The sequence below is a fragment of the Pleurodeles waltl genome, chromosome 1_1 (genome assembly GCF_031143425.1).
Source record: "Pleurodeles waltl isolate 20211129_DDA chromosome 1_1, aPleWal1.hap1.20221129, whole genome shotgun sequence".
NCBI lineage: Eukaryota > Metazoa > Chordata > Amphibia > Caudata > Salamandridae > Pleurodeles > Pleurodeles waltl.
In genome coordinates, this window is record NC_090436.1 from 484146384 (window position 1) to 484159809 (window position 13426).

Below are 13426 nucleotides of genomic sequence, written 5' to 3' on the forward strand. Positions count from 1 at the left end.
GGAGCCGAAATGGGAGGAGTCCCTCGGTCTCGTGACTCGAAAAGACTTCTTCGAAGAAAAACAACTTGTAACACTCCGAGCCCAACACCAGATGGCGGGATGTGCACAGCATGTGAATCTGCAGCGACTAATGCCACGAACAGATGTACACTGGGTAAATGACATTTTCCTTTTTTTTTTAGCTGCTAAGGCGTCCCAGATGGTAAGTTCTAGGAGTCTGTACCGGATTTGAGTTTGGCAAGGCTTCCTTGCTTTAGCTGCCGGCATTACCCCTTTTTGCTTCAAATTTTTTCAGATCAGTCTCTCGCCCTTTCAGGCTCTGTGAAAAAATACAGTTACTGATTAGAGGGCAATCTCAGTTTCACTGGAAGCATCAGTGTGTATTTAAGACTGGGATCTTAACTTCTTATTCACTTGCATAAAAGTTGGTCTTTTATGTTTTACTGTGAGTGTGTAATCATTGCATATCAGGGCATGAGTGGATTCTTTGTGACAGCGGCCCATTTTCTTTGCAGCTTTTAACATTGTGTCTTTGTAGTTGAGCATCTTAGCTATTGTGGATCTCACAGTTGCTCCAGGGGGTGAATGTCTGCTCGACATTGTGTGCACACTCCACTGTAATGTGAGGGAAACCCCTGCAGAGCTGCTCTCTTTTGGAACCATGCTTTAGTGTATTGTGTAACCCTCAATAACCCCAAGTAAACCCACAATATGCAAATTATTGCATCCCAAACCGACATCTCATCTTCCTCCCATCCTTAGCAAAACTTTGCACGTTCTGTTTTATTCCCGTTTTTGTTTTTTAGCTTTGCTGTTTGAGACTGTAAGTCTGAAATTATCTCCTCACTGTTGTGTACTTCAGCAGAGAGCTTCCTTCCCTCAAAATTACAAGGTCAGCCACCAATGTGTCTACTTTGCTTTCAAGTATTGTATGCATGTACACAATTTCATGGTAAGATCTATTTTATCTTGACTTCAGGGTTCAATCGGTGGTGGTGCTTCAGCATTATCTTGCCCTGACATTGCATCTCCTGGGGTTTCTTAATCTGCCCATTCGGAAACCTGTGAATCTGGAGAGCCACACCACTGCATGTTACACAGAACATATGGGTGCTCTTTTTCTGGTGAATGCGAAATACACTCCCCAGGAGGGCAGACTAGTTATTTTGAGCAGGTGTGCCATTGGCTGGCCATGATGTTCCTCTAAAAACATTGGTGCATTTTTGGCCCACCTCCATGAACTTCTGATCTTCTACACTTCTGAGGCTTTGTGAGGGCACGTGCAGTCAGTTCCAGGTGAACTGACATCAATACAATCAGTAACAAATTATGCAGAAAAAGGCGCAAGGAAGAGTCAGCAGGCTTGGCTTGTCAGCGGTTGTTATCAAATTGCTCGTGATTTCAGCTTGCCACATTTATAATAGGTTCTTCACAGTCCCTACCCTGGATGTGTTGACAACAAGGAAATCAACACCTCAATAAATGTTCAACCCCTCTGTTTCCATCTCTGCACATATAGTTAATCAGAGTACTGGCTACTGCGCGGCCTTAGCACAGTCTCAATCATTTTGTTAATGTGAGCACTTAAAAATTCTTGGGGGGCTGCTGCTAAATTAACTCTGCTCTGCATCTGATGCAGACAGGCATGCCTAAAGTGGAGTTCCAGTGCTGACCCTCAGCCAGGCCTGGCATTAACCCATCTCTGCCATCCGGTTCTTGAACTATACTTCCAAGCCCCTAGCAGTGCACGAGCTAATGCTTAGCTCTTGTTCAACTGCAGTCCTGTATAGGCCGGGAGAGAGATGTCTCTGTTGACGAAGGGGAGCAAGGCAGGATGCTCAACTCCTACTGTGCCGACTCACCTTTAGCAACTGCCTGCAAGTCTTGGCTGTCCTTCAGCCATACTCCCGTCATCTCTAGGCACAGCAGGCAGGTTCTGTGCCGGAGTCCTCATGGTGAGTGAGGAGGGGTTTGTGTCGCCTTTGAATAGTACAGTTACTCTTGACTTTACTCCTGCGATCAATCACCTGCCCCTCTGTGTAGCTGATCATACCCTCAGGGATGCTTCTCTGTAAAATTGTCGCGTAGTTGGTGCTGGATGCTGTTGTATAGCATGGGTTTAGTTCTGGGCCTAGTAAGAGAGCCGTCTGTTGCCGCGATGACCTGACAAGCCCCGCCTCCACTTCTTTTCTCTCTATACACCACTTTCCATGGAAATATCTTCCTTAATATTGTTGCCATATCAGAAGTGTAGATGTCAGAGTTTTCCTTCCAATCATGCATTCCTGTCTCCAAACATTCACCTGATTCACGCCGTTGGGCACCAGATGCCCTTTACTTTTCCCATGCTAGAGCCTGGAATATTTTACTTAACCGCATCCTGTTGTGTACTACCCTCACAGACTCCACCACTCCTGCATTAATAAATCCTCACTGTCTCCATGGATCCTAAGTGTTCGGTGTGCCTCAAGGCTGAGCACCTCCACGGCGTCCAGGTTTCAGCTGGTGCTGTATCTGAAAACATGTGCTTGTGCAGTAATTTTTATAATGTCAAACCCTTGAAAATGTACTTGGTCGTGAGCAACCGTGTCTAGTGCGCATCACTTACAGTGAGATCTTCGGACCTTGTTTGCCTATTTTTTCTTCAAAAACCACGCAAAGTCTGTCTGGTTCTGGTCCTTTGTTTGGCCCCCGTTTTTTAAATGCATTTCTAGCGACCTGTGAAATATCTTGTCTTACTCTCTTCATGTCTTCCTTCAAAGGACACCCAATCTGTCTCGAAAATCTGCACAGCTGATGCTAACCTCTTATTATTCTCAACCTCTTATTTATTCCTTCGCTCGGCCTGTTTCATCGTGCTGTACGGAAACCAGTACTGTGTGCACTCTACAACGTCTTGTGCCCCACTAGTCGCAGTTCATGTTCGTCATTTGTTATGGAACTATTTAACTGACCTTTTCCTGTTAGAAATATTGCCAAGGTATATATAAACACGAATTGTTATGCTTTAAATTTCTTAGTAGTTGTGAAGTTTTTTTCATATGATCACAACGTGCACACACACACACATAATGAAAACAATAATAAAAGTATTTCTTTACACCTTGCTACCCTCAAGTGATCTCGACTCCTCTCTGTGCGTTGTGGTGAAACAGTGAGACCAGAGGACTCGGTGGGTTTAAACAGCCCATGTTCTTATGAAGGCCGTTGAGCTGAAATTCTAAGTACTATTGACCACAAACTGTCATACGTTTTCCAGATCAAATTGATTCAGTGCTCAGCTCAGGAGGGGCATCTGAGCGTAATGACGGGAAGACGTCGTAAGTATAGTGACTTGCTGTGTGATGTGTCCTAGACGTTTTTGTCCATTAATCTTTGGTTGTGCCATTTGGAATTGGCGAACGTAAATTCCATTCTATGCCTCCAATATAATATAATAATTTCTAATACCACATTTTGTTTCAAGGTAGGAGTTGCTTGGCTTTCCATGGTTTCTATCGAAATACTTCTGAAGAAGATTTCTGTGTTATCATTAGCGCTAGGTGGCATTTTACATTAAACCTAGATGTAGTCATAACTTTAAAATCACAACTATGGAAGCCTTGTTTTTTAAATTGTTTGCATGAAGAACTATTAATTAATACTTAAGGGTGTCTCGCAAGCCGCTTGACTAAGTACCTTGTTTCTCAAGAATATTGTTGCATTGAGAAAGAACAGTGTTCGCTTTCACACCACTGATTTCACACCAGTGTTTTGTTCTAAGTCCAGTGCAATCTTGTTTCTGTGCCTCTGGCATGTAGGTGTAAAAGGTCTAAGCCGAGCCTATTAATGGCTGCAGAGGGTGTTCGTGCATGGCCGTAGATGAGGGGTGTCAGAGTATGTGTTCGATAATAGAGGATTAGATTTTGTAGTGTATGCGTTGTTTCACCATCTTCTGTAGAGCCCTTCATTTTGTAAACCAGAAAAGGCCTTTGTTTGGAAGGCACCTCTCACATGGATATTGAGTGCTTTGGTGGGTTCTTCTGTACTTATTTCGGCTAAATAATCTGTTCTGTTTTCATTCAGGAAAGCAACCTTACTATGATTGTGCTATTTGTAGGTCAGGAGAGTTTTTAATTTCTTTATCACCTCAGTAAGAAGGAACGTGGATCACAACACTTACGAAGAGGTGAAAGGAGTGGTGATAACGCCTTGGAATGCTACCAATTCTCCTCAACCACAGCTAGCAGGTGTGATTGTAGTCATAAATACCTGTTGCAATGCGGTTATACATACTTTCAATAGTTGAAAGGCTCATGTAATACAAAATCTTTACTTCAAAGAGAGCCTATTAAGTTCCTTTTCTCGTGCAGATGCTTAATTAATGATTACCACACAATACGTTGGAGAACAGGTATTTCGTATCCTAAGAGTGATACCAGCCCGTCTTGTTGTAGTGAATGCAATTCGCTGTATTGTAAGCGATGTTCAGGGTCCACAGCACCCTGGGGACCTTACGAGTCACTTAAAGAATGCTATGCACTACACTACAAGAGTGTTGGCAATATAAACTTACTTTGGATGTGTTCTCTACATCCGGGCCCAATATCAAAAAGTACACCCCCGCCCACTGCCTAGGGAATGTTGCACAGTTTTTTTGTTTTTTTTTAGGGTCGAGTGCAAAGCGCTCTGTCCTTGGTGTAATCTCTCCATGGGCTTGTAACCGTGACCATGTAAAGCTCACCACTTCCATTGGTTTGCGGGCTTGCCTATTAAAATTAGCTTGATTTCATTAGTGAAAGGCATGCACACGTCATGCCCTTTCCGGTGTTTAGTGCGCCTCAAGCGCACCGGCCAACTACTGAAAACATACAAGGCTCCATGTTTTCCGTATGGTTTCTACACTACTTTTCTTTGCATTACATTGACCCTGTTACATGGATATTTGCACTTTTGTTGGTTACATGGATAGTTGCACTTTTGCCGATATGTTTCACTGCGAGCGAACTTATGTTTCCTTTTGTGTGTTTGCTTTGCGCTCGTGGTGACCGTCGGCTTGCTTATTTGAAACTGTTTTACTTTTTAGTTTGTGACAAGAAAAGTCTGGTTAGGAGTTTACAACACTAATAGCTTTAACTCAAGCAAATGCGAGACCAATGGCATTTGCAGATGTTTGTCTTCTCTTGTTTCTGAACTCCACAAAGGATTCAGAAATGTTGCTGAACTACAGTACTCCATAAAACGGTTGTGAACCCAGGGAGGGAGACATGTACCTTAGAAAGATGCTCTGAGCAGTTGGAAGCAGATAAGTGGAATAGCTGTCTCAGTACTTCAGCTCTTACAAATGAGGGTGTAGGAGTGCGGTCAGAGCTGGCAGTTAGCTTGATGCTCTGTTTGCAAATTCAAGTCACTGGAGCTCCCGATTTATGGTAGACAAGGACAAGCGACCCGTCACCACCCTTAGAAGGGTGGGGAATGGCTGTGTGGGTGGAGACAAAATTCACCCCTTCATATCCAAGTCAAAGGAAGCTACAAAATGCACCTTCCACCCTTGTGCAAAGCGGGGTACAACATACCCCTATACTAAATCACCCTTTCTGTTGAGTATTGTCGAGAGGACTAAATTCCCGCCAACGCCAAGCTGCTACTCCAACTCCCAGCCGTTGGCAAGGCCTAATGAAATTCATTGAAACCAAACTAAGGTTAAGGGGGAAGTTAAGTTTGTCTGCGGTGCCAATAATATTGATATTTTTAAATGTTTTTTTTCATCTGGTGGTATTAGTGGTTTTGATTAAAAATAGAAAAATGCATTACTCTATACTATGTTATGGGAAAACACCAGCAACCCCTCAGGGATGTGGAATTCCTATCGCCCGACGCCCTGGACATCTTGTTTGGGGTCAAGGGCAACAAGTTTTTATGTTTACTTTGTCCTTGGGACAAGTAGGCCCAACCCTCTGCAGCACAAACCCTTTGGCTGCCTGTTTACAGAGAGTGGAACTCTCTGCAGTTGAGGTAATGTGTTTCCAAAAGATAATGCTGTTCGGACTTGTATTTATGGTTCATTATTTGAAATCCTTCATTATTAGGGTGAGTGCTGTAAATAAATGTTTTAAGGTCACACTTCACTACTGATGTTGGTTCCAGTACAAAAACAAAAAAAACGTGTATACACGTTTGAAAAGTTTAGGCTATGAGGCTAAGTATAATGCTCCCAGAATGCTCTCTGATTAGATGCAAATGAAGTGTCATTTAGTAAAATGTGTTGGTGCATGCTAGTATTTCCCAAAAATATTTCTAATGGAAAATCAGTGTAACCATTTTCAACACGATTATGGCAAGCATGAAAATAAACAAACACTGACAAAGCCATCTGATCTGACATATTTTTATAAGTCGTTTAGTTTCATCAATGCGTGTCTTGTTTTGACATGGCTTTTGTAACACTTTATTGTTGTGGGAGCTATCAGGCCCTCAACACTGTAACAAACACTGGCAAAAAAAAAAAAAAAAAACGTTTTTGAACTCTAAAAGCACACGTTGCCACCAGTGGCATAACAAAGGCCCCGCAGCCGCCCTCCTGGGGGCCCCTTCAGCACAGCACCTGGCCTGAGTGAGTCTGGAGAGGGGGCTCCTCCATTTTCTTTGCAAAGGGGCACCCTCCAGTTTTGTTACGTCAATGATTGCCACTGTAGTTCCTGACACTGAACAAAACTACTTTGTGTGCCAATATGCTCCTTGTGGAAGAGCAGAATGCGATCGCTCACAGTAAAGCCAGCCGAAAGAGAGAGAAATAGAAGTTTAATAAAAACAAAATGTTTTGTTAACACCAGACCTAATTAGGGACCAAGACCCACATGTAGGTAGCTTTTTGCATGTCGCAAACAGCGACTTTCGCTGTTTGCGGCGTGCAAAAAGCACATTGCGATGCACAAACCCAGTTTTGCCATTCGCTAACCTGGTTACCGAATCGCAAAACGGGTTTGCGACTCGCAATTAGGAAGGGGTATTCCCTTCCTAATTGCGACTCGCAGTGCAATGTAGGATTGTTTTGTGACCTGCAAACCTACTAACCTGCATGTTTTAAAGATTTTTACCAGCTTCTCTCTAATATTTTCCCATAATAAGAAAGGTTGGACATTTACTCCTGACAATGGCAGAATTAGAACTTCTTCCAGGGTTGGGAAGAAAGTGGCTGGAGGGAAAATGAACTTGCAAATGCTCAATAGATTTTCACATGAGCAAATCTACACATCGTATTTACCCATGCTAAAATACAGTTCACAAATATTTTATAGGGTCACTTTTGTGACTTTCTTTAAGACTTTGGGGCCACATATCAATAGGTTCAGATTTGCGACCCACAAATTACGAGTCAGAGAGACTCGCAATTTGCGAGTCGCAAATCCGAATGTAGGATGGCACCATCTGTGATTCGCAAGGGCTTCGCAAATGCCCACCTCATGAATAATCATGAGTTGGGTCGCAATTTGCGACCCCCTTGCGAATGGTGGCCCTCACAGGGATGGTGGCCTGCTGGAGACAGCAGACCACCATGTCTGTGACTGCTTTTTAATAAAGCTGTTTTTTTGTATTTTTTGTAATGCAGTCCGTTTTCCTTAAAGGAAAACGAGATGCATTACAAAAACGAAAAATGAAATGTTTTCGTTTCATTTTTCCAGAGCAGGCAGTGTTCCGCAGGACCACTGTCTGCTCTGAAAAAATGTTTACATTGACATTCACAATGGGGAAGGGGTCCCATGGGGACCCCTTCCCTTTAGCGAAAGTGTTAGCACCCATTTGAAATGGGTGAAAACTGCGATTGGTTTGCGCCCGCGTTCGCGGTCACAAAACAATCCTACATTGCACTGCGAGTCGCAATTAGGAAGGGAATACCCCTTCCTAATTGCGAGTCGCAAACCCGTTTTGCGATTCGGTAACCAGGTTAGCGAATGGCAAAACTGGGTTTGTGCATCGCAATGTGCTTTTTGCACGCCGCAAACAGCGAAAGTCGCTGTTTGCGACATGCAAAAAGCTACCTACATGTGGGTCTTGGTCCCTAATTAGGTCTGGTGTTAACAAAACATTTTGTTTTTATTAAACTTCTATTTCTCTCTCTTTCGGCTGGCTTTACTGTGAGCGATCGCATTCGGCTCTTCCACAAGGAGCATATTGGCACACAAAGTAGTTTTGTTCAGTGTCAGGAACTACAGTGGCAATCATTGACGTAACGAAACTGGAGGGTGCCCCTTTGCAAAGAACATGGAGGAGCCCCCTCTCCAGACTCACTCAGGCCAGGTGCTGTGCTGAAGGGGCCCCCAGGAGGGCGGCTGCGGGGCCTTTGTTATGCCACTGGTGGCAACGTGTGCTTTTAGAGTTCAAAAACGTTTTTTTTTTTTTTTTTGCCAGTGTTTGTTACAGTGTTGAGGGCCTGATAGCTCCCACAACAATAAAGTGTTACAAAAGCCATGTCAAAACAAGACACGCATTGATGAAACTAAACGACTTATAAAAATATGTCAGATCAGATGGCTTTGTCAGTGTTTGTTTATTTTCATGCTTGCCATAATCGTGTTGAAAATGGTTACACTGATTTTCCATTAGAAATATTTTTGGGAAATACTAGCATGCACCAACACATTTTACTAAATGACACTTCATTTGCATCTAATCAGAGAGCATTCTGGGAGCATTATACTTAGCCTCATAGCCTAAACTTTTCAAACGTGTATACACGTTTTTTTTGTTTTTGTACTGGAACCAACATCAGTAGTGAAGTGTGACCTTAAAACATTTATTTACAGCACTCACCCTAATAATGAAGGATTTCAAATAATGAACCATAAATACAAGTTCGAACAGCATTATCTTTTGGAAACACATTACCTCAACTGCAGAGAGTTCCACTCTCTGTAAACAGGCAGCCAAAGGGTTTGTGCTGCAGAGGGTTGGGCCTACTTGTCCCAAGGACAAAGTAAACATAAAAACTTGTTGCCCTTGACCCCAAACAAGATGTCCAGGGCGTCGGGCGATAGGAATTCCACATCCCTGCAAAGGCATTTCAGCCCTGGAACTATTGCTTACTGCTTCCTCCAGCCCCAGTATGCAGATCTGCAGAAAGGTGGAAAAATAAGGAAATTGCTACAGTAGGGATTGAAACTGCAAGTATTCAAGCCCTACTAAGGTAGTAGCCCTGGCATAATCAGAGAGGCTATTATCAGAGCTCTTACATAATGAGATTGCTGCCATAATTTGTCGCCACACTACATGGCACCAAAGGGACAAGTAGATCTTTTTACAGGACAAGTAGATTTGAGAAGCAACCTGTCCCCTGGACAAGTAGATATTTTAATAAATTCCACACCCCTGGCCCCTAAAGCTGAGCTAGAAGGCTACATAGCATCGGCTAAGTTGGCTGGTATTGGCCATCAGGTTAGTGTGCTTCTCTGCCCAAGTCACAACTGAGGGATGAATTGCCATAATTTCATTTACATGCTCTGAAGTTCCCATTCCTAATTGTCTCTATTGCTAATCTTGGCCAAAGCCCTTACTGCTGAATCTTTTTTTTTTTCTTCACTTTAAGTGACAGTTATTTGTAACGTATTTGCCATTACTACTTTAAATAGGCCACGCTTTGAAATATAATTTATAAACAAAAAACCCTTAATTAGGATTTTGTTTGTTCTAATCTATGTTCATTCTGTGAACCTAAACGTAGTCAATGTGATATTTTGAGGCTGTTGGCTCTTTTTTTTTTTTTTTTAGTTCACCCAAGGATTTCGCCATTGTGGACGTTTCAGAGAATAGTTCCTCCTGAGTTAGGATGAATACACTTTTCAAAATTACTTAGTCGTAAAGTTCAGTAAATTCTGTTTTTCTGCAATCCCCATGACTTTCTCAAATCAACAGCTGATCACAAAGGTGTAGTTAAGCATAAAAAGTTATTGGTATTAAAGTAACTTATTTAAAAGAATTAAGAGCCTGGAGAACCTGTTATTTAAATATTTGTATTTGCATTTACATAAAACTTAAGATAAGGGAATGTACAGATAACCATGAGGCTCACCAAGCAGGTCACAGTCCTCATCAACTCAATTTTGTGGCAAAGGACAGGTAGAAGGGGCCGGATAACCAGGAGCCATCCCTCCGAACCAGCATCATTATCCAGTTTTCCCAGCTATGACACCGGGAGAGCAGGCACTCTTGCCCTCTTGGTAGACCATCCCAATAGACTCTCTTCTTCGCTCTAAACCAAGTCCCCTTCCATGTTCTGCCAGCGGCCCCCTATGCTTTAAGTATCGTTTTTTTTATTTTATTTTTATTTTTAAGCATGTTCTCATATTTGCTAAATCCCAGTTGTAGTTAGTTAAATATACATTTGAGTTTCCTACTAATGCTGGGAAAGTAACTGACTGAAACTCTGTAGTGGGTGAGTGGCTGTTTGCCATGCGTATCTTTTTTGGATTTTTGTGTAGTTCACTTAATGTTAGAACTTAGGATTCATACGTCCTCTACTAGAGCTCATCATGTACCCATGTGTTTCATGTCTCATACTTTTTCTTTCAGGTGGTATCATGGAAAACTGGATAGAACAATTGCAGAGGAGCGTCTGCGTCAAGCTGAAGTACCTGGCAGTTACCTAATTAGGGAGAGTGATCGGAGACCTGGATCATTTGTGCTATCTTTCCTTAGCAACACAAATGTTGTGAATCATTTTAGGTAAGTAGACTTCATCCATTATACTTCAATTACTGTATTGAATTCAGGTTTAAATTCCTTATGTAGACTTAGTATACAAGATTTAAAAGCTCACTGATCACATCAAATTAAGTTTTATATTTTAATTCTGTCTATTATTGAAAGAAAAGTCAGCGTTAGCATTCTTTAGAGGAACGAATCAGTTCTGCAGAATTCCAGTGAAGAAGTAACCCTGTTCTCCACTTAGCTATATTGTCATTTCTTCCAACACATTCAAGAGACACGTCATGAAACACTCTGGCCTCAGTAAAAGTGCACACTGATGTTTTTACGGAGTGTCCTTTGAGGACTACCTGGCTACAATGTGGTTTGTAGCGCTTTGCGTCTTCGTTAGAGCCCTCCTAATCAATGCTCCCCTTGTGTGAGTGAGGATTCCCCTAATCTAACCATCCTTGTCCTCTCACCAGTGTACCACGGATGTGCTGATGTCTGAGTAACATTCATTCATACTTTAAACTTCGAGTTCCATTTGTTCCCAGGTATAGGGCCAGCCTAATATTCCTTCACTGCACCGCTAAACTGTTTGATCTTTTATACACAGGGAGTAGAGCACCAACATATGTCGGCGGTGTCTGTTGGACAGTTTTCTCTCCTTTTTGTGCCACAGCCGAGGCGAAGTTTAACAATGAGCTAGCAGGTTCAGTTTCCATCCTGAGTGTTAATTACCATCCAAGGCTCACAGCAACTTCATAGTATTAAAGTGTTATGTCACTGGGTCAAGTCCAGTGCCCAGTCCTGATTGAAGTGCCATCTTGCCAACCTCAGTGGGAAGAGAGTCTCCAGTTAAGCTTGTTTTTGTGCCTACACTGCTGGGCAAAGCAAAATCACTCCAAAAAAGTGCCACAAGCTCTGCACCTGATCCAAACCTTCTTATCGCCTGCCACCTGCCCCTTCCACTCACATACGTCTTGCAGAATAGAGATGTGTCTGAATTTGCAAGACCAGTGGCCATCTTGGAGCTTGGTCAGATTTTTATTTTATCCAAGAATGATACGCCTCAGCACAAATTTTAAAGTATAGAACCCCCCCTCAGGAATAGGTTTGCACCACATGTCACTCGCTATCCGGATGCACTCTGCAGGGTTACTTTCTAGGCCACCCAGCAATGCCTCATCCCTAAGTTAGGCGTTTGGATGAAAAGCAAAGCTGAAAACTAGTAAGTTTCCTAATACTAATTTTTATTGAGTTAATAAAATAACAGGAACTTCACATGGGAATAAGCCATCTCAAATTAACTTTATTAACTAAAACTAGTTAGTGTTGCATGAAAAGCTTGTTTCTCTCTGTGGGAGACTGGGCTTCTTTGCAGATGTCCCCCACTTTTTGCCCCATTTTAGAACTGCTAGGTGCTGATTTTCGACTCTGACAGTGCACAGAGGCCTGCTAAACAGACCTTGGCTACAGTGCTCTTTCCTTAGAACAAAGAATGTCTGATTGTTCCACTACTGGCACAGGACTTTAGCACCTCTGTAAGTCAGTGGTGCCCCTGGTACCTAGGGCATGGGTACTAATGGGGTCCCTAAGGGCTGCAGCATAACTTAGGCCACCCTAAGGGATCAGCAAACAAATAGCACACAGTTTGCCATCGCAGACTCTGTCGGGGTTCAAGCCGAGTGAAAACACAATGTGGTACAAGCATTGTGTGCCATGCCACAGTCACTGCATGCACTGTATGCAAGTCACCCCTACAGCAGGCCTTAAGAGCCTTAAGGGACAGTGCATTATAATACACATAAGGGCATATCTGCATGAGTAGATATGCCCATGTCATGTCTAGTTCAATACCTAGACACTGCAAGTGACCGGGCCGCCATCTTAAAGCATGTACTGGACTCAGGTCAACACGAGTAACCCAGCAACATGATAGCTACACAGAAAATAGTGGTGTTTGATGTCAACCACCTCTTCTTAATAGATCCATACTGATGCCAGTATCTGATTTATTTCGACATGCACCCAGAGGGCACCTTAGAGGTGCCCCCTGAAACCTACTAGTCCTCTAATGTGCTGGCTGACTGGTGTGGATCAGCCTGCCACCACAGACAAGTTTCTGACTTCCTGGAGGTGAGAGTCTCTGAGGTGACAACAATGCCTCCTCTGGCAGGAGGTGTTGTCACCTCCACCAACAGGGTGGCTAGTAAATCTGCATCCCAAGTCCTGATGCCAGGGACTTCAAAGTTCCTGCCGCCTTTGGTATGCAACCTCCTGTCCCTCAACATTCCCTACACCTCGGAGAGGCATCCCCCTGCCCTGAGGCCCATCTGGTACTAGGGCAGGCTGGAAAATTAGCCATGCAGGAGGCGTGTGCACTGCCAGGCTGGACACACCTCTAGGGTGACCAGCCTGAAGTGAACACAAAATTAGGAATTTTCACCATCTTGTGTGTGGTGAAATTAGGTATTTTGGGCCAAGGTTTTGTCCATTCCCCAAAGGGAGTGGTCATCTAGGGAGTGTAGTTCCCCCACTGTTAAGTAGACCGTTCACTACTACCCTTCACTCCTGTTAATGCCCCTAAATTAAGTTTTTAGCCGACCCCCTGATACCAGGACTTCAGATTCTCTAGACCCAAGAAGGACACCGAGCCACAAAAAGCAAGAACTGAGGAGCAGCTACTGACTTGGCCCTGACCCTGCCAGCCTGTCTTCAGTCCTCAACAATTGCTCCAAACACGACTCGTCCTGCAGCTGCT

General features: G+C 43.3%; 1 protein-coding gene across 1 annotated transcript in view; it reads left to right on the plus strand.

Annotated features, from left to right (window-relative positions):
• RASA1 (RAS p21 protein activator 1) overlaps positions 1 to 13426 on the plus strand; it is a 700806-nt gene that overhangs the window by 70979 nt on the left and 616401 nt on the right. The window contains exon 2 of the mRNA XM_069224876.1: positions 10546 to 10698. Coding sequence (XP_069080977.1) covers positions 10546 to 10698 — 153 coding nt within the window. The remainder of the gene's footprint in view (positions 1 to 10545; positions 10699 to 13426) is intronic.